Source organism: Anomaloglossus baeobatrachus, chromosome 9 (assembly GCF_048569485.1).
Source record: "Anomaloglossus baeobatrachus isolate aAnoBae1 chromosome 9, aAnoBae1.hap1, whole genome shotgun sequence".
Lineage (NCBI taxonomy): Eukaryota > Metazoa > Chordata > Amphibia > Anura > Aromobatidae > Anomaloglossus > Anomaloglossus baeobatrachus.
Genome location: NC_134361.1, coordinates 201,795,811 through 201,817,870, shown reverse-complemented (window position 1 = coordinate 201,817,870; position 22,060 = coordinate 201,795,811). Strand labels below are relative to the sequence as shown.

Genomic DNA, 22,060 nt, shown 5'->3' with positions numbered 1-22,060 from the left:
GGCGGCTAGTGCGCATGCGCGCGCCGATTTACCCCAGCCAGAGCCTAAGTCCAGTGTTTTGCCTAGTGAGCATGCTCAGCCTGATAGTGCCATTTCTGAGGCTGAGTTCTCAGTTCAGGCTACTGAGCATGCTCCTACACTTAGTGCGAAAAGCCTCTTTGCACAGGTACTTAGACATCGTGCCGTGTTTAAGTCCTGGGTTGTGCCTACTGAGTATGCTCAGGCAGATAGTCTGAATTCTGAGACTGTTGTTCAGGCTACTGAGCATGCTCAGGCACTTAGTGCATCAGAGGCTAGGTCCGGGAAGGACCTCACTGGGCATGTCCGTGAGGTGGCAGGCCCTGATAGGCTGGCACGAATCAGGTGTCCTGATGATGTGGCCACTATGGACTGGCTCACAGAGGACCACCCCTATGACACGGCACCTCACCACTGGTCGTCAGACGATGACTGGTGAGGTGTTTGGGGTGTGGCTGCCATGAGGTCATCAGTGACGTGGCGGTTCCGGATAGGCCGCTGGTGATGTCACTGATGACATGGCACTCTGCTATTGGCTCCTGGAGGTTCCATTGTGATCCACCCTAGGTTTGGGGCGGGCCCTAGGTTATAAAAGGGGCTGGAGACAATATGGAGGTGTGCAGTCTTCTCATATGCTTGTTGTGAGCACACCGCCATGTATAGAGCCCATTGCGGCTACAGCCTGTTAGATTGGAAGCAGTAAGGTAGGGATAGGTGTCTGGTGCCAGCCATGTCAAGACACCCGTGGCTGGGCACGATAGGGTCAGGCGCCGCGCTTCCCTCCTACTGTCCAGTCCTGCTAGTGCAGCCCAGTGGAGTTAACTGGGCTGTGGCTGCTGCGCCACTTGTCCTCTTCGAATCAGCTTCCCAGTCAACGCTACCGGTGTGACCACCTGGCCTGACATGTCCTGTACACACGTGGCCAGTTGAGAGCCTCAGTGGTCAGAAACGCTAATCGGAGCCCCTAGGCCTGACGTGTCCTACACACGTGCCCGACAGGGCGCTTCGCAGCGGTCTTCCGGTCAACGTTACCTGGTCACCACCCGGCCTGATGTGTTACCTGCACACGTGGTCGGTGTAGCGCCACAGGTACACCGAAACGCTAACTGGGTTTTCGTCCGGTCCGATTTGTCCTTACACACGTGACCGGTTCCCAGGTCTTCTGTGCAATTAACAGGGGTGCCTCACGGTTAGGGGTGTAGCCTACACCCCTGTACCTCATGGTTCTGTATTCTCCGCCTAACCTTCAGGTTGCCAGCAGCTCCTTTTCCATCTGGGAGCACGGTGGACCCCGACTGACGATTGGGAATACACCACCTTATTCTAATCCGCCAGTCCCCCCGTAACAATCATTGACAAAGAAACGATGACTTGTCCACCCTATAGAATTATTGTACTAACCGATCCATGATTTATATTCTCCATATTGAGGGTATTTTCACATTTTCTGAACTGAAAACAGTGAAGTTTCTTTAAATGACCACCAATTCGAGAAGATTACACCTTTTACGAGACCCAATTCCTGTATGCCTTGAGTAGAACGCTCTGTTCTTTGAGTAGATCACACCTTACTAGACCCGATTTTCAATTCCTGGATTGTATGTGTAGAACGCTCTGTTCTTTGAGACGATCACCTTTTACAAAGATGATTGTCCTTAAAATTAGGGTTGGTTGGATAGAGGAGGCTTCACTGTACCCAAGAACCCATTATACTGTATTTCAGCAAAGTGCTATGGTACGTAGATCATAAAACTGATCCTTACTGTCAGCAGATTGTGGATACCATTAAAGGTCATTAAGGTTTATCAGATATGAGCCTAATATTTTTAGCGATGCAGAAGCTGATTCAACAAATGGCGAGGCCATCCCTTCATGGGTGAAAGATTGTAGAGCATTTAATTCTTGCATGCAGTCAGAAACAAAAAAGCCATGATGTTTAAATTGCATCTTCTTTCAACAAACCAGGTAAAATTGCTTTTAGATGAGCAGGTTATTGGGGAACCAGCATTCCAAAAAGCCTGGTGATCACATGAACTTGCAAAGCAATTGTTCATCGGGTGAGATGATTTTTCTTTAAAGGTTTAAGAATCATTGTTCTCGGTAGCACATGTCCTGTGTAAACAGGTGTAAACAGGAAGACGTGCTGCCAAGAACATAATATTCCATGCGGAAAGAGCAATCTTCAACCACAGTTGAAATAAAGTACTGCAAAGGTGGACCATGTAAGGTCCTCCAGAATGAGAGACACTCTTTGAAGCTGAAATTTGTTCTAGAATATAGGTGAATTCCCTTAATATTAGGATCTCCATATCTTGACTAGTAGGGAATTTGAAAATGCTATTTCTGAAGCTGACAATCACATGAACTAGCAAAGCTATCATTCATCAGGTGAGAGGATTTTTCTTTAAAAGTATAAGAAACATTGTTCTCGGTAGCACGTCCTGTGTAAACAGGTGTAAACAGGAAGACGTGCTGCCAAGAACATAATATTCCATGCGCAAAGAGCGATTTTCAACCACAGTTGAAATAAAGTACTGCAAAGGTGGACATGTAAGATCCTCCAGAATGAGAGACACTCTTTGAAGCTGAAATCTGTTCTAGAATATAGGTGAATACCCTTAATATTAGGACCTCCATATCTTGACTAGTAGGGAATCTGAAATTGGTATTTCTGAAGCTGACAAATCCTTTCAGGTTGAAATAATGTTCCTTGCCTACTTATTGTTTAAATAGGATTCCCATTAAAGGCTCCAAAGATTAGATGTAGACTGGAAAGGCGGTAGTCTTCAGATCATCTGTATTGGCAACTCTAAGGTAGGATATGAATGGAGCCGACTATACCTTAAAATGGTTTTCCACCTCTAGGTTTTTTTTTTTATAGTATCATGGGTGAAAAAAAAAGCTAAGTTCTACTTAACCCCTGCCACATCACCAATACCTTTTTGCCGGTACCCCTGATCCTTGTTGATAAGGTCACAGCAGTGATGTCACCACTGTAGCCCATGACTTTTGGCGCCTGGTTGCTGAAGTTGTGATGTCATCACTGCTGCTGTGTCTACAAAGACAGGGGGTGGCAGTGGAAAGTCAACGCAGAGGGCAAGATTCCTCCATTCAAATAGCTTCCGGTTTCTCAAAAAAAAAAAGCAGCCACAGAATCACATCCTCACCAGAGTCCGCTCCTGCGACTTCGGTCACCAGGCGCCGCCATATTCCCGCCATGGACGGTGCTGTTGATAGGAGGAGGAGTCTGTGCCAGTGGCTCTGGTGGGCGCAGGCTCCGCTCATCCACTAAGCTGGGTTTCCCTGGGACCTGCAATACCACTGGCTGACTATAGGTGGCGTGTGTCTTCCAGCTGAAGTTACCACCATTCAGCTACAGCCAATGAGAAAACACCACACCTTTCTAATTCCCCCTCCTGTCTGCTGGTCCCTGCCAGATATACTGTAGTTTGTATTCCTGCTAGACTCTGGTTCTCCCTGCTCTGGTTATTGATCCCTGTGTTTTGACCCCTGCCATCTCTCCTGACAACTCTCCTGCCTGCCATATTTGTACCTCACTGCCATCTTCGGTTTTGACCTCTGCCTGATTTCCTGACCACGCCCTTGTCTGACGATTTTGTCCCTGTTCTGCATCTCCTGGTTTGACCTTGCCGGACTACTACTCTCATCTGGACTGCAGCTTTCCACAGGTAGTTATCTGAGGATCCCGCTTAGTGAGCAGCTTTCCTCTATCCTGTCCGTATAAGCCATCCTGGGACTGTGGTTCCGGGCAGGCGTCACACAGAGGAGGTGACTAGTGATGGGCGAGCGTGCTCACCACAGTTTGTTACTCTATCGAGCCTCGAGCAGCTGAGTTTGAAGATGTTCGAATTTCACATTGACTTGCATTATACTCGGCACTCGAGCACCCTGATGTTCCATGGAGTAACGAGCAATGAGGATCATGCTCGCCTATCACTAGAGGAGTCCTGAGTCCTGACCATTCTTCTGTCATTTTCCGCTTTACAATACAAGTTAATGGGAAAACTCAAAAGACTGGACTTTTTTTTTTAAAAAATGTTGCCATCATTTTCCTCCTCCATCTAGACCTGTCTGCTGCCTTCGAAAAAGTCAACCACTCATTCTTATTACAAATTATCTATTCCCTTGGTGTCATAGACCTTGCCCTCTCCTGGATCTCCTCTTACTTCTCTAACTACACCTTTAGAATTTCCCGTTTCCTTCCATACGAATTCCTCATCCTGCCCTCTTTCTGTCGGTGTTCCTTAAGGTTCTGTCTTGGGACGCCTACTCTTCCCACTCTATGCCTTTGGCCTGGGACAACTCATAATGTCCCATGGCTTCCAGTAGCATCTATACCCTGATGACACTCAGATCTACTTCTCTGACCCAGACCTCACCTTTCTATTGTCTAGAAGCCCAGAGTGTTTATCAGACATAGCTTCCTTCTTCTCTCGCTTCCTGAAGCTCAATGTGGACAAGTCTGATCCAATCATCCTTCTTCCATTTCACCTAATTATCTTACCTGATCTATCAATGACAATAAATTACACGCCTTCCTCTGTACTGGAAATCCGCTACCTTTGAGTAACCCTCAACTCTGCCCTGTCCTTCAAACCACACATCCAAAATCTTGCTACCTCCTGCTGCCTGGAACTCTAAAATATTTCCAGAATTCATCCTTTCGTCAACCCTCAATCTCCTAAATTGTTTGTACATGCCCTTATCATCTCCCACATCAACTTCTGCAACATCTTCCTTTGTAGCCTCTGTGCTAACACTCTCAAAACCCATCCAGTCCATCCTTAACTCTGCTGCCCAACTAATCCACCTCTCCCCTTGCTACTTCTAAAATGTTCCCCTCTGCAAATACCTTCATTTGCTCTTAATTACCCAACGTATCCAGTTCAAACTACTAATACTGACCTAAAAAGCCATCCATAATCTGCCTCCTCCGTATATCTCCAAGCTAATCTCTTGATATAGTCACACACATAATCTCCGGTCCTCCCAACACCTCCTTCTCTTCTCTACACTTGTACTTTCCTCACCCAATCTCCTCCAATACTTCTCTCAAGTATCCCCAGCCTCAGGAATTCTGTGCCCCAAGACATCCGATTATCTGCGACACTCGAAACTTTCAGATGGAACCTGTTATCCCATCTCTTCAAGAAAGTTTACAGCCTGCTGCCACCTCACCACCAAACCTACTGTGTCCTTTCCATTATAACTATTTTTTCATCTCAGTTGCCAGCCTCTGGCTTCCCTTATAAACCTCACCCTGGGGTGGTTGGCTGCGGTTTATAGGTTGTTCCTGGCTGAGCTCTGGAGAGGTCCTCTTCTGTTGCTCCAGACTTCTGTGGTTGCTGTAGCTCAGATAAGTGTTTGTCTTTCGCTATCTACCAGAGCTTTGCTGATTGCAGTTCTGTTTCCCCTATATTGTTCCCTTGTGTGTTCCTTTAGTGATAGTGGTGTTGACTTAGCGCTCAAACCCTCCATCCTTACTTAGGGCCTATTTGCCAGAATAAGACAGGGCCCCAGGTATTCCAGCTCGGCAACATCTGCAGAACATGTATAGGGTTGGTGAGGGCAGTGAGGGGGAGCTGCAGGTTGTAGTCAGGGGTCCTTATTTATAAGGCATTCCTTCTCTACCTTCCTGTATGTTGTCCAATATGGCTAGTCTAGCCTCTCTCCCCTGCCGTGACACGTTGTTAGTGTATTCACTGTAATTTATATTTGTATTTTGTATGTAACCCCTTCTCATGGAATTAATGGTGCTCTAAAACTAAATAATAATAATTTTTGCCTAAAATAATCGATAGCGGTTTCTTCATTGTCCAATAAAGTAAAATAATGGACCGGAAAATTATAGTACAATTAAAAAAGAGTGAGAGAATACAATCCATTTTGTTCTTAAAGAAACCATCTTGTCTCATAACTGAATGATGACATAGGGCTCAGCTAACACTGATGGGCGGGGAAGTTTCACATTTCCATTCACGCCTCTAATGCTCTTATTGGTGCATAGTTCTGAGGAGTTATTTCTTTGTTTGAAATACTATATAAACTGGTCACATGATGTAATAAAGCAGAAACTTTCAGTACACCACAAAGCGTGTGTGCTGCAATGATTTCCCGAGCGCCCGTAAAACAAATCTTACTAATTTGGAGTTTAAATGGCATAGGAATGTGTCGCGGGCGGAGGAGGGGACGCTGCGCTCTCCCACTGCTCGGGTCCGGCCGCTGCTGTGGCTGCTGCTGCTCGGTGGTGGCTCGAGCGGTGGGCCGGATCCCGGGGACTCGAGCGGCGTTCCTCGCCCGTGAGTGAAAAGGGTGGGGATTGATTGTGGGGATTTGAGATTGTCCATGATGCCACCCACGGTTGTGGTGAGGTTGTGACACCACCGCTGCTCTGGACGGGGATCCCGGGAGCGATGACAGGGAGCAGCCTGGGTGTTAGTTCTCCCCTCCGTGGGTAGGGGGTTGGTTGTCCCGGGGCCCGGTGATGGGGTAGGGATGGATTGCAGGCGAGTTATGGGGCCTGGCGAGGTGCAGGTTCGCGGGGGCAGCACGGTGGTACTCACTCAGCCAATGATGTACACAGAGTCTCCGGTAAAACAAACGGCTGGATGGACGGGTCCCACAGATGGCTGCGGTGTTTCTCCTCCCGGCAGGTTGATGGTGACTGCCTTTCCCTGCACCTGTGCAATGTGACGGTTCCAATGGGTTCCCACCGGTAACCCGCTCCCCAGCTTGAAGGTTTCTGAAGGAGCCCTTTTTGCCCGCAGGCTCTGGCCCTGGGAACTTTAGCCTTGGCGGTGACTGTGTTTCCCTCTCTCGGTTGGACTGTTGCCTTCTGTCGGGACTTGGCTGCTGGAAAACCCAGGAGGTTCCCTTTGCTAACGGATTTGGCAAATTCACGGCGACTCCTAGCCTTGCCGGGGTCCGTAAGCCCCTGCCGGATGGTGCTGACTTCTCTTTGCGTACCGGTCTGGTACCGCCGGGCCACCGCCCGTCCACGGTCCTTACGGCTAGCTCCAATAGGCCACTCCTGCAGATGGTCACCACCGTCTGCCAACCTTGCTAATCCGTCCGGGCCACACACCCGGACCAACTTCAGTCTGCTCCTCTACCACTTTCCTTCCTCTCACTTTCACTTCCAAACTGAACTGCCTTACTTTTCCCGCCTCCAGGACTGTGAACCCCTCGGTGGGCGGGGCCAACCGCCTGGCCCACCCCCTGGTGTGAACATCAGCCCCTGGAGGAAGGCAACAAGGGTTTTTGTCTGACTTTGGTGTGCCTGACCGGGAGTGTGGGGTGTGTTGGTGTTGTTCTTGTGACGTCCTGGCTTGTCCAGGGTGCCACAAATGTATTTTACTCACAAAAGGAACAAAAACTTGGGGAAACTCTCCCAAAAAACAGGTGGCCAAAACCTTTGGAAAAATAGTGAGGAAGTGACTGAAAAACGCTTTAGGGGAAAAAGTTTTCTAAAGTGTCTTCAACGGATTTTAAAAACATCGCGTGAACATACTCCAAAGCTGATTTTCTTATTTTTGTCCAGCGTAGGCCTAAGGACTAATCGAGCATCCCTTTAAGCCAAGGCTAGTGGAGTAAATGATTGTTTGGCACCACATTACCGCCATTGGAAAAAGAGGTATAAATTGAAGCTCTGAAACTCTTCTTCAGGATACTAAAATGTGTAATTTTAAGTGTCCATGGCCTCTTCAGGGCGTTGGCACAACTGTGACCTCCCCAAAGCTAAACCCATGACCAAATATCCACGGGAGAATGGAGATGCAACAGTGTGTGCCACCACCAGCTAGACAACCACCAGTATACAGGCTCTGGCATTGCATAAATCGAGCCCGCATACGGGAGCGTGTAAGCACCGGAACGACAATGCAGGTTGGAGATTCCACAATGAACGTCGGAGTGAGCATATGTGCATGCCTTATTGATGTAGCACTGCTCACGGTATGTAGGTTTGTAGGTCAAGCAAAATAATAAGTTGTGAAAGGCGCTGGGAATTTAACGCTTTATTACAGAGGAGGCCGCGCATGTCTTTGCTGAGCTTGCAGTTGTTTGTTCCATTTCATGTTATTCTTCATTATTTAATGAGCATCCAAATGCCAAAACCATACACCTTCCTGTAGGAGGAGAAAAAAAGAGGAATCTCCCTGCTTCGCTATGTAATGACCCTGAAAAATGAGGCTGTACAAACTGGAAACCTGGACTTTAGGCTTTAATTATACCACCAGGGACTATGGGGATGGTGGGAAACCAGGGCCCCTAAGCTGATTCTCAAACTAGGATGCTCTGTGCTATCCCTATTCTTAGGGATACTCCTAATGGTGGGGATGTCTGAGTCTCCTTCCTAGCCGTGCTCCTGACCAGCCCTGATCTTATACCCCCTCCCTCAGGGGACCAGAACAGAAAAAAAGAGGAATCACCCTGCTTCACTATGTAATGACCCTGAAAAATGAGAATGTAAAATCTGGAAACCTGGACTTTAGGCTTTAATTATATCAAGTAGTTATAGGGGGTGCAGAAGTGGTGGCTGCATGTCACGAGGGACTATGGGGATGGCGGGAAACTGGGGCCCCTAAGTTGACCCTCAAACTAGGATGCCCTGTTCTATCCTTATTCTTAGAGATACTCCTAATGGTGAGGATATCTGAGTCTCCTTCCTAGCCCTGCTGCTGACCAGGCCTGATCTCTATTCTCAGAGATACCTCTAATGGTGGGGATATCCGAGTCTCCTTCCTAGCCCTGCTCCTGACAAGCCCTGATCTCTATTCTCAGAGATACCCCTAATGGTAGGGATATCTGAGTATCCTTCCTAGCCCTGCTCCTGACCAGCCCTGATCTCTATTTTCAGAGATACCCCTAATGGTGAGGATATCTGAGTCTCCTTCCTAGCCTTGCTCCTGACCAACCCTGATCTCTATTCTCAGAGATACTTCTAATGGTGGAGAGGCCTGAGTCTCCTTCCTAGCCCTGCTCCTGACCAGCTCTGATCTCATACCCCCAGGGAACCAGAACAGAATAAAAGAGGAATCTCCCTGCTTCGCTATGTAATGACCCTGAAAAATGAGAATGTAAAATCTGGAAACCTAGACTTTAGGCTTTAATTATATCAAGTAGCTATAGGGGGTGCAGAAGTGGTGGCTGCATGTCACCAGGGACTATGGGAATGGTGGGAAACTGGGGCCCCTAAGTTGACCTTCAGACTAGGAGGATGCCCTGTGCTATCCCTATTCTTAGAGATACTCCTAATGCTGAGGATATCTGAGTCTCCTTCCTAGCCCTGCTCCTGACCAGCTCTGATCTCTATTCTCAGAGCTACCCCTAATGGTGGGGATATCCGAGTCTCCTTCCTAGCCCTGCTCCTGACAAGCCCTGATCTCTATTCTCAGAGATACCCCTAATGGTAGGGATATCTGAGTATCCTTCCTAGCCCTGCTCCTGACCAGCCCTGATCTCTATTTTCAGAGATACCCCTAATGGTGAGGATATTTGAGTCTCCTTCCTAACCTTGCTCCTGACCAACCCTGATCTCTATTCTTAGAGATACTTCTAATGGTGGAGAGGCCTGAGTCTCCTTCCTAGCCCTGCTCCTGACCAGCTCTGATCTCATATCCCCAGGGAACCAGAACAGAATAAAAGAAGAATCTCCCTGCTTCGCTATGTAATGACCCTGAAAAATGAGATGTAAAAACTGGAAACTTGGACTTCAGGCTTTAATTATATCAAGTAGTTATAGAGGGTGCAGAAGTGGTGGCTGCATGTCACCAGGGACTATGGGGATGGTGGGAAACTGGGGCCCCTAAATTGACCCTCAGACTAGGGTGTCCTGTGCTATCCTTATTTGTAGAGATACCCCTAATGGTGGGGATGCCTGAGCCACCTTCCTGACCCTGCTCCTTGCCAATCCTGATCTTATAGCCCCTCCCCCAGAGGCCAGTATAAAGCAGAAAAAAAGGGAATGTCCGTGCTTCATTATGTAATGAACCTGAAAAATGAGAAAGTAAAAAATGGAAATCTGAACTTTAGGCTTTAATTATATCAGGTATTTATAGGGGGTGCAGAAGTGGTGGCTGCATGTCACCAGGGAATAAGGGGATGGTGGGAAACTGGGGCCCCTAAGCTGACCCTCATACTAGGGTGCCCTGTGCTATCCCTATTTTTAGAGATACCCTTAATGGTAGGGATGTCTGAGTCTCCTTCCTGGCCCTGCTCCTAACCAGCCTTGATTTTATACCCCATTCTCCAAGGGGCCAGAATAGAACAGAAAAAAGGAGGAATCTCTCTGCTTCGCTATGTAATGACCCTGAAAAATGATAATGTAAAATCTGGAAACCTGGACTTTAGGCTTTAATTATATCAGACAGAAGGCTTATGGCACATTTTAATGTAATGTGGGTACAACCATGCAATCAAGTGAAAACTTAGGGCCCACAACCAACTCCATCTACAACATAGAACACAAGAGAATAAGGAGTTTTTGTAAGGTGCAGTGGGTGAGCTTTAACTAGGGCTGTGAATGCACCGCCTCCTACCCGTTCACACTCAACCCTCCCTGAAGTCAGAAAAGCAGCCATGGCTATATTACGTATCTCAACGGGAAGGGGGGGAAACGGTGAGGCATATTACCAGTCAGAATGTCAGCGCTGGGAAAAGCAAGCTGGTAGGAGAGACTCCTGTGGAGAACCCGACGTACGTTTCGCAGTATTTACGGTGGCTTAATCTAGGGTGGATTGGCTAGTTAAAGCTCACCCACTGCACCTTTGAAAGCTGTCCTCTATGCTATTGTTCCCTTTCCAGGTGTTGTTGTGTAATCATATAACCATGTTGTGTATATTGATTATGTATTTATCTATGTATCGCAGAAATGTTTCAGCAACCTTTGTTTTTGGACTTTTCTATATCAATAAAACCGCTTTTATATTTGCACCTTACAAAAACTCCTCATTCTCTTGTGTTCTATTTAATTATATCAGGGGTGCAGAAGTGGTAGCTGCATGTCACAAAAAACTATGGGGATGGTGGGAAACCGGGACCCCTAAGCTGACCCTCAAACTAGGGTGCCCTGTGCTAACCCTATTTTTAGAGATACTCCTAATGGTGGGGATGCCTGAGTCTCCTTCCTAGCCCTGCCTCGGACCAGCCCTGATCTTATACCCCCTCGGGACCGGAACAGAAAAAAAGAGGAATCTCCCTGCGTCGCTATGTAATGACCCTGAAAAATGAGAATGTAAAATCTGGAAACCTGGACTTTAGGCTTTAATTATATCAGGTAGATATAGAGGGTGCAGAAGTGGTAGCTGCATGTCACAAGGGACTATTGGAATAGCAGGAAACCGGGCCCCTAAGCTGACTCTGAAACTAGGGGAACCCTGTGTTATCCCTATTCTCAGAGATACTACTAATGGTGGGGATGTCTGAGTTTCTTTAGTCTATTTCCTGGCCCTGCTCCTGATCAGCCCTGATCTTATACCCAGAACAGGAGTGTGATTTAACCAACAGATATAGACAAACAGGGGAAACCAAAACTCTGTCACACAGCACGCACACACAGAGGTATAAGACAATAAGAGATTAGGAGGAAAATAAGAGCAGGGAGGAAACAACAAAACGATGGGTAGCTCCACAACAACGCCAAGCACAAAGCAACTTTGTCTCTTGCAAGTCTGGGACACCACAACTCACAGACCAATACAGCATAAACTATAATTGGCATAGGTAAAAGATTTCCTCCAGCCTAAAAATGAGAGGAGCAGAAGTGATAGGCTTCTTTGATCACATGTAAGGAAGCCAAAAGAGCAGACTAGCAAAGGTTAACTCAAGGGTGTGCCTGAGTGGATCAGAAACACCAAACAGACCCTTGGATGGAGTGTTGGCTAAGGATAGGCCATCAATATCAAAGTAGTGGACAACCCCTTTAAGACAGGTAAAAGGTAGCCGGGGGGCTTTTGTAGATTTTACATTGGGACCCTATGGCTTCAGCTGTATTCTGATGCACTACAAGGCTTTTGTGAAATAAGTAGAGAATGATTATCCAATGGACAAGGGTTCACTTACTTTGATACAATATCAAAGCCAATCACTACATCCGGCCTCGATATAAAATATGCTGATGCGTCAACTAATTTTCTATTGTATGTGCTTACTGGTAGCAGTAATATAAAGGAGAACATCTGGATTGAAGAGGAGTTGGTCCCATGGAAGTAGCCTTTAGAGTCTTTTTTCACTTAAAGGGAGTCTGTCAGCAAGTTTTTGCTATTTAATCTGAGAGCAGCGTGATGTTGGAACAGAGACCCTGATTCTAGGGATGTGTTACTTATTAGGCTGTGTGCTGTGTTTTCAATACAATCAGTGATTATCACTGAAGGACTAGGTGTCTCATGCCAGGCAGTCCAGCTAATCTCTGTAATCCCGCCCCCAATCACTGATTGGAAGTTTGTACACAGAAAGCTGCCAATCAGTGGTGTGGGCGGGGTTATACACCAAAGCTCTGCTATAAAACAAGGATTGTATCAAAACTCCTCCAAGCAGTCCGGTAAGTTATACATTGCTGGAATCAAGGTCTCTGCCCCTAAATTATGATGCTTTCAGATTCCATAGCAAAAACCACCTGATAATTTTTTTTTTTATTTTTAGAAATGTTCTTCCATAACTAATCAGAACTTGGCAATAAGTGTTCAATTACCCTGCAGCGCCTCCACAGGAGAGCTAAAGCATTACATGGTCCATTAGTATGGATGTTGTGGTCCTCCAAAAAAGCACTTCCCTGTCTACTATTGGGATGGAGAACGATGACGTAGATGAAGGCAAACCTTCATTGGACATTGGCCCAGCATTCAAGAGGACTCTGGTCTTAATAAAAACCACTTTTTAATAAAGAGAAGGGTATTTTTCATGAAGCTCCATCCGGCCATCACTTGCCCAAATATACCTGCTACCTCCTTATTTCTTAATGCGTTACTCATTTCCATATGATTGCTCAGAGTCACCTAAGTCCCACACGTCAACCATGTCATTATGTTTTGTGCTTACTAGGTAAGGACACAGGGATGATTAGTTGAGGCGCCGAGGGGACGGCAATATTAAGCTTCTTTCGAAGAGAGGAGATGTTGGATCTACCGTAGACATAGAGGGATGACGGGGGTCAGTGATGATTATTATATCCCCTCCCTAGGTGGTAGTAGATAATGGAGATTTGTGCAGGCATCGCCAACTGTCATGGCGGCATCGGGATTTGTGGAAACTACACATTCTGGCACTCCGCAAGCTAACATCTCTGATGTCTGTAATCAGTGCAGAGAGACCTAGGTGTTGACCCACAGACTTAACCAGGCTAGCAAGAGTTAACCTCTGCTGCTTGTTAGTCTCTTTGATCACATGCTATGGGGGAGCCAGTCACATTTGCTCCCCTCCTATATATGTTGCCTGGACTATAACATTAATGCCAGCTATAGCTTAGCTTCCCTATACTAGTCTGGTGATAGCGAGGTGTTGTGATGCAGACTTACTGGTGGTTGTTCTGCATTATTGCTGTGAGCGGTTGTGGTGCTAACAGTTGTTGGCTTTTAGTTGCAAGCTTCGACCCACAGACTTAGGCAGGCTAGCAAGAGTTAACCTTTGCTGTACTGCTTGTTAGTCTCTTTGATCAAATGCTATGAGAGAGCCAGTCACGTTCGCTCTCCTCCTATATATGCTGGCTGGACTATTCCATTAATGCCAGCTATAGCTTCCCTATACTGGTCCTGTGAGATGTTGTGATTCAGACTTACTCGTGGTTGTTGTGCATTATTGCTGTGAGCAGTTATGATGTTAATCCTTGTCATCTTTTTGTTGCTGCCTCCCTGCTCTTGCTTTTCTCATTAGTATCTTACTGTTTGTTCCTGTGAGTTTGCAATGTGTCTGAGTTTTGGTTTTCCCCTGTCTATCTTAATGTTACAAATCAGCGCCGCCATAGACGCAAGCAGCCTGCTGCGGTTCCAGTTGCGCCCAGGCGCCGGCTGACGTTTTTGGCCGTGCCTCTGGCCGTCCAGCTGACTGCTCCCTCCTCCATGTCTAAGTGTGGAGAGGCGGCTAGTGCACATGCGCGCGCCAATTTACCCCAGCCAGAGTCTAAGTCCAGTGTTTTACCTAGTGAGCATGCTCAGCCTGATAGTGCCATTTCTGAAGCAAATTCCTCGGTTCAGGCTACTGAGCATGCTCCTACACACGACCTCGAGTCAGTATGCTGTGACGTTCAGGACACTTGCTGCAGAATTGGGGTGGCCAGAGAGGACCCTCATTCCACTTTTTTGGAAGGGGTTGTCCTCGCATGTGAAGGACGCGTTAGCGTTGCTCGAGGTACCAACTACCCTTGAGGGCCTCACGACTCTGGCTATCCGCATTGACCTGCGGACCTCTGAACGTCAGCTGGAGCGCAGGTCAGAGGGTCGTTCAGCCACGGTAGTGGTCTCTCCTACTGCACCTCCCTTAGAGGACCTCCCTGTCCCTATGGACATCTCTCAGGTTGGTGCTGCTAGTTCATCGAGTCGCAAGGGTACTTCCTGTTTCGCTTGTGGGCAGTACGGTCATTATGCCAACCGTTGCCCAAAGTGTCAGGTTAAGCGACCGTGATCGGTGACCATAGCTGGTGGCAGACTGGACCAGGCGCCATCCAATAGGGTGATGTTTCCTGTGTCCATATCCTTGAAGGAGTCAACCTGGTCCACAAGGGCACGTGTGGACACAGGGGCTGGGGATAATTTTATCTCCTCCTCTTTTGCCCAGCAGCATACCATCCCGCTGGTGCAAATGCCAAAGCCAGTGAGAGTCCGTGTGGTGGATGGGTCCATTTTGCCCAAGGTAATTCACCACCAGACGGTGCTCATTACCCTTGCCATGTCATCTGGGCATAGGGAGACCCTTTCGTTTCTTGTTCTCCCTAAGGGTGCAGATGATATTCTGCTGGGCATGCCTTGGCTAAAGTGGCATTCCCCACATATCAGGTGGTCGTCTGGGGAGATTGTGCGGTGGGGCGAGTTTTGTAGCTCCCACTATCTGTCTCCATCTCCTCCCGTCGCACAGTAGTACCTGTGGCGACTACAGACTATCAGAGTGGCAGGGCCGCTAGAGGAGGGGGTACTGTTATGAATTGGTGCTGCCATAGCCGCAAGCAGCCTGCTGTGGTTCCAGTTGTGCCCAGGCGCCGGCTGCCGTTTTTGGCCGTGTCTCGGGTTGTCCAGCTGGCTGCTTCTTCCTCTAACATCTAAGTGTGAAGAGGCGGCTAGTGCGCATGCGTGCGCCGATTTTCCCCCGCCAGAGCCTAAGTCCAGTGTTTCGCCTAGTGAGCATGCTCAGCCTGATAGTGCCATTCCTGAGGTAAGTTCTCGGTTCAGGCTACTGAGCATGCTCCTACACTTAGAGCGAAAAGCCTCATTGCACAGGTACTTGGACATCGTGCTGTGTCTAAGTCCTGGGTTGTGCCTACTGAGCATGCTCAGGCAGATAGTCTGATTTCTGAGACTGTTGTTCAGGCTACTGAGCATGCTCAGTGCATCAGAGGCTAGGTCCGGGAAGGACCTCACTGGGCATGTCCGTGAGGTGGCAGGCTCTGATAGGCCGGCAGGCATCAGGTGTCCTGATGATGTGTTTACTTCGTACTGGCTCGCAGAGACCCGCCCCTATGACTTGGCACCTTATCATTGGTCATCAGGCGATGACTGGTGAGGTGTTTGGGGTGTTGCTGGAATGAGGTCATCAGTGACGTGGCGGTTCCGGATAGGCCGCTGGTGATGTCACTGATGACATGGCACTCTGCTATTGGCTCCTGGAGGTGCCATTGTGGTCCACCCTGGGTTTGTTGCGGACCCTAGGTAATAAAAGGGGCTGGAGACAACATTGAGGTGCGCAGTCTTCTCATATGCACAGAGCACACCTCCCTGTTTAGAGCCTCATTGCGGCTACAGCCTGTTAGATTGGAAGCAGTAGGTAGGGATAGGCATCCGGTGCCAGCCACGTCAAGACACCCGTGGCTGGGCACGATAGGGTCAGGCGCCTCGCTTCCTTCCTACTGTCCAGTCCTGCTAGTGGGCTGAGGCTGCTGCGCCACCTGTCCTCTTCGTTTCGGCTTCCCAGTCAACGCTACTGGTGTGATCACCTGGCCTGACGTGTCCTGTACACACGTGGCCAGTTGAGAGCCACGGTGTCCAGAAACACTAATCAGGGGACCGCTCGGTCTGACGTGTCCTACACACATAGCCGACAGGGCGCTTTGCGGCGGTCTTCCGGTCAACGCTACCTGGGCACCACCCGGCCTGACGTGTTCCCTGCAAACGTGGTCGATCTAGCGCCACAGGTACACCGAAATGCTAACTGGGTTGTCATCCGGTCTGACGTGCCCCTACACATGTGACCAGTTCCCAGGTCTCCTTTGCAGTTAACAGGGGTGCCTCACGGTTAGGGGTGTAGCCTACACCCTTGTACTTCGTGGTTCTGTGTTCTCCGCCTAACCTTCGGGTTGCTAGTAGCTCCTTTTCCATCTGGGAGCACGGTGGACCTCGACTGGCGATTGGGAATACACCACCTTATCCTAATCCGTCATTCCCCCCGTAACACTTAATCTATTTTTCCACCTCATCTCTGCCCCTTCCTTTCCTGGTGGGAGTGGGGGATCAGATTAGTTCTGGTCAAGAGCATAGCCAAAAACAGGCTCAGGTATCACCACCATTAGGGGCAGACCTGGGGGAGCAACAGTGTAGATCTGGTCTGGAGAACAGGCACTGGACTCTGGCATCTCCACCTCCAGGAGTAATCCGGAAGTCAGGGATAGCCTAGCGTGAGGGACAGTATGGGAGCTATCCTGCAGTCACATCATGACAGATCCATTGGTTGACAAGCTGGATGGACAAGGCATGTCCATTGAGATCTCTTAACAGTTTGCAGTGGAGATTTCTCTCATACTAGGGTCCATTCTGTTGCATTACTGAACCCAGAAAGAAGCACTGTGCCTATAATTTAGGGTACAGATGAGTACAAGCCATTGTATAAACCATGATTAAACTTTCTCTAAATGATGCCTTTTTCAGGAGTGTTGGGGGATATATGGGCCGCTAATGGTCACTGATACCTGTGTGGCACTGGACAAGAATCACAAGCCCAATGGCGTCATGTCCCGTCTCGGTGGTAAGCCGCCTACAGATAGGCATTGTATTAGAGGACTTTTTTTGGGTTTGGTGTATCGGCAGCTTAGAACATTTTTTCAATGCCGATTCCGTTCGATCATTGGATCGGCATTGGGCACAAAACTCTGCGGAGCGGCTCTTGATAAATGAAGAACATTGTGTTTGGTATATCAGCGCTGAAGTGGTAATTCTCTATTACAGAAGGCTATAAATAAGAAATCTTTGCTCCAAGTATTCAAAGTCTCGTAAGGAGATGACTACATCAGACAATATAGAAGGTTCTTCAGCTCCGAACTTCGGTAAGCACTTGAGTAGCGAAAAATACTTACAGGCCTAAATCCTAAAAGCATCAACAATGAAAACAATATTACCCTCGCCTTCTCTTACTTTGGAATAATCCAAAAGAATTTGTTTGCCGCACCACCCCCCGCACACCTCTATTAGCACAAATCCAGGATCTGGACAGGGATCTCCACGTGGCTGGTGCCAAGTATATGCTTAGCGAAAAAATCCAGAGAAGTAAACAGACGGCACTCACCGGAATCCAGTTAGAATGTTTATTTAGTGCGGAGCATAAAAAGGCAGGAGTAGAGCAGAAGACAAGCCCCCTCACGGACGACGGCCGTTTCGCGTATCAATACGCGAAACGGCCGTCGTCCGTGAGGGGGCTCGTCTTCTGCTCTACTCCTGCCTTTTTATGCTCCGCACTAAATAAATGTTCTAACTGGATTCCGGTGAGTGCCGTCCGTTTACTTCTCTGGACTTTTACTTTGGAATAATACTCATAAATTTATATAGAAGATCTCATAGGTATTGTAATATTCATAGGGTGAAAATGAGAAGGGTCCGAAATCACCGCTATCCCTTGACCAAAATTGGGACAATTGTACAAGGATATGTGGGTTTTTTCAAAGAATTCGAACCCAGGGGAAGAGATTACGTTGAGGTGTGAAGGGGACACAATTTGTGGCTCCCTAAAATCCTATTCTGCTTCTTGTGTGTAATGGCCGCTGGTATAGAGACAGCGAGCGGGATTAGTGGACCCAGTGGACCACAGGGGGACCCGGGCTTACCCTTTAATGGGTAGGGCTTAACACTAGAAGTCCCAGAGAGGGGTCATTTAACATTCCTACCTTTGGAACCCAGAGACGGGTCGAATGACCTGAAGGATTTTAGCTAACATCCTATAATCACCGTCTTTTGTTCTGTAATTAAGGCCATTACTGTCGCACCACAGGAGGTTGTTGTTTTCCATTGAGTTTAGCCATTTAGTTTCATAAGGGTTATTTGACCCTCTTTCGGGACTTCAGGGGGAGCTTGAAATTTCTGGGACTTTTAGTGTTAACTAAGCGCCCACTGTTAGGCGGATGCCAGGTACCACTCCCAGGGCAGTGACTGGGACTGTGGCAGCTGACCCCCAGAGCAGGTGACGGACTCAGTTAATGACAGGTACAGGCGGGGTGACTGGGGAAGGCTGGACAGGTGGGTATGGATAGGAATGTTGGGCACAGCAGGGATAGATAGGTATGGGAAGGCAGGTACAGGTAATGGAACCTGATAACTAGCTAGCCGACTGGTATACTGACTAGCTAAATGTGTTGTGCAGGCACCTCCCCTAATGGGAGGGTGCCTTAAATACATAGTGCCTCTCAGCCATAGGCTGAAATAGCATGCTGCCCTTTTTGAGGAGGGCCGTTACATACACGCATGCCCTAAGCACACTACCGGGAGATCGGGGCTGTGTGGTCAGGGCCCGGGAGGGTAAGGAGGGAGCAGCACATGTGGATGGCCAGGAAAGTGTGCGAGAGGACGCGACCCGGCCATCTGCAGAGACGCCGGTGCTACAGATATTCAGTAACTTTAAAGTATAGTAGATGAAAGGGTCAGAGCAGCTTGATGAAATTAGTCCACATAGACCTGCAGGTTAGGAGAATGGAGCTCCTGGAGCCAAGAGTGGCCCTATCCCATTTACTATTGGGTGGTAAGAACCTGACTCTCCCTGCCCTGCTTCCCCTCCAGCCCAACTGTTTTTTGCATGACGCGTCCTACGTCATGCACACTAGCCAGCATTGAGGTCCTGCGCAGGCGCACTTTGATCTACCCTGAGCAGGGGAGATCAAAGTATTATAGTGCGCCTGCGCAGGACCTCAATGCTGGCAAGTGTGGATGATGTAGGACGCATCATGCACCCAGGCTTCAGAAAAAAGAGGACAAAGATGGTCAAAAGAGGAGGCGCCGGTAGCAGAGAACGGAGACACCCATCCAACCAGTCTGCACCGCACCGCCCCTTAGGTGAGTATTATAAAGGGATTTTTACGTTCTACACAGCGGCCTGGGCTCTTATATACAGTATGTTAGAATACTGTATATCAGAGCCCACTGGTGGTGGCCGCAGCAAATCTGGTGACAGGTTCCCGTTAAAGAAAGCAGACACCTCCAAAAGAAAGCAGACCCCCTCCAAAAAATGCACTTAGCAGACCCTAAAATAATATAAGTGGTGCGTACCGATAGTGGATGGGCTCTCACACAGAGATCTGCGTCGCTGTCAGGTCCCTCGCCGTTCCAGCTGCATTGTGCTGCAGCTTTCACAAACCGATCGGGTACCAGTATCAGTGTGCGCGAGTGATACTGCTTCCAGTCACCAGGGGGAGCCAACCTCTGAAGAACGCAGGGGGACCTGACAGCGACGCAGATCTGTATGTGAGAGCCCATTCACTTGCCAACTCTAATTGGGGTCTGGTAAGGGCAATTCTTTTAGGGGGTGCCTGCTTTCTTTTGGGGGTAAACTTAGCAATACGTGGAGAATAATACATTTAAGCATGGGAAAATATAAGACCTCCCCTGAAAATAAGCCCTAGCAAATCTTTCGAAGCAAAAAATAATATAATTTCAGGGAAACACAGTACTTTACATTGTATCACAGGGTCAGATCTTCAGTATTGTCCCCTTAAAAAGATATAATAAAATATTTAGAAAAATGTGAGGGGTGTACTCACTTTTGCAGTATACTTACTTTCACTCTGTTCTCCTGGTGGTGCATAGAATGAAAGGCCCAGGGAGACGATGGCAGCAATTTCTAAGATGATGAGAGTCACGTCCTGGAGGGCTTCCCAGACTAATTGCAGGAAGGTTTTGGGTTTTTTGGGAGGTATGAAGTTCACACCATATATTTGTCTTCTTTTCTCAAAGTCTGCTACATTCTCAGACAAACCTTAGAGGGAAACAAGAGCAGAGTAATAAGTCAACAGACTATAAAAAATGGGCAAAGTACTAAAAAAACCTCCTACATAATACATTTTCCACTAAACTGCATTGTACACACATCTGCAAAAAAAAAAAAAGTAATCTGAAGCCCCGAAAGAAAACAAAATTAAGAAGGTGCGCCTTAGGCTGGCCACAATAAAAGGCCACCCTAAAATGTGCAGTTTTATCACACAGCATAATGCCACAGATGTTGAAAGTACTTCTCCTTTGCCGAGATAATCCATCCAACTCACTGATTAGACAGCATGATTGTTGCACAAGTGTGCCTTAGGCTGGCCAGCATGATTACTGCACAGGTGTGCCTTAGGCGGGCCACAGTAAAAGACCACCCTAAAGTGTGCAGTTTTATCATATAGCTCAATGCCACAGATGTTGAAAGTACTTCTTTTTTGCCGAGATAATCCATCCACCTGACTAATTAGACAGAATGATTATTACACAGGTGTGCCTTAGGCTGGCCAGAGTAAAAGACCACCCTAAAATGTGTAATTTTATCACACAGCACAATGCCACAGATGTTGCAAGTACTTCTCCTTTGCCGAGATAATCCATCCACCTGACTAATTAGACAGAATGATTATTACACAGGTGTGCCTTAGGCTGGCCAGAGTAAAAGACCACCCTAAAATGTGTAATTTTATCACACAGCACAATGCCACAGATGTTGCAAGTACTTCTCCTTTGCCGAGATAATCCATCCACCTGACTAATTAGACAGAATGATTATTACACAGGTGTGCCTTAGGCTGGCCAGAGTAAAAGACCACCCTAAAATGTGTAATTTTATCACACAGCACAATGCCACAGATGTTGCAAGTACTTCTCCTTTGCTGAGATAATCTATCCACCTCACTGATTAGACAGCATGCTTATTACACAGGTGTGCCTTAGGCTGGCCACAGTAAAAGGCCAACCTAAAAGGTTCAGTTTTATCACATAGCACAATGCCACAGATGTTGCAAGTACTTTACTTTTCCTTTGCCAAGATAATCCAGCCACTTCACTGATTAGACAGCATGATTATTGCACAGGTGCGCCTTAGGCAGGCGATAATTAAAGGTCACCCTAAAATGTACAGTTTTATCACACAGCACAATGCCACCGATGTTGCCAGATTTAAGGGAGTGTGCAGTTGGTTGCTGACTGTAGAGCTGTTGCCTGTGAATTGAATTTGTCTACCATAAGCCGCCTCCAAAGGCATTTCAGAGAATTTGGCAGCAGATCCAACTGCAGACCACGTGTAACCACATAAGCCCACGACCTCCACATCCAGCATCTTCACCTCGAAGGTCATCTGAACCCAGCCACCCAGACACCTGCTGCAACAATCTGTGCAAAACCCAAACAATTTTTACACAAACTGTCAGAAACAGTCTTGGGGAAGCTCATCTGCTGCTCGTCATCCTCATCGGGGGTCTTCACCTGACTGCAGTTCGTCATCGTAACTGACTTGAGTGGGCAAATGCTTACATTCGATGGTGTCTGTTATGTTGGCGAGGTGTTCTCTTCATGGATGAATCCTGGTGTTACTGTACAGGGCAGATATCAGACTGGCAAATGATGGTCACACCATGTACTGACTAGTTTTAGCACCTCCA

At 47.8% G+C, this 22,060-nt stretch overlaps 1 protein-coding gene across 5 annotated transcripts in view; it reads right to left on the bottom strand.

The window, feature by feature from the left end:
- The window catches only part of ATP2B3 (ATPase plasma membrane Ca2+ transporting 3), a 375,958-nt gene that overhangs the window by 109,663 nt on the left and 244,235 nt on the right, over positions 1-22,060 (bottom strand). For all 5 annotated transcript variants that reach the window (XM_075324261.1, XM_075324258.1, XM_075324259.1 and 2 more), the window contains exon 4: positions 20,212-20,409. In XM_075324261.1, coding sequence (XP_075180376.1) covers positions 20,212-20,409 — 198 coding nt within the window. The remainder of the gene's footprint in view (positions 1-20,211; positions 20,410-22,060) is intronic.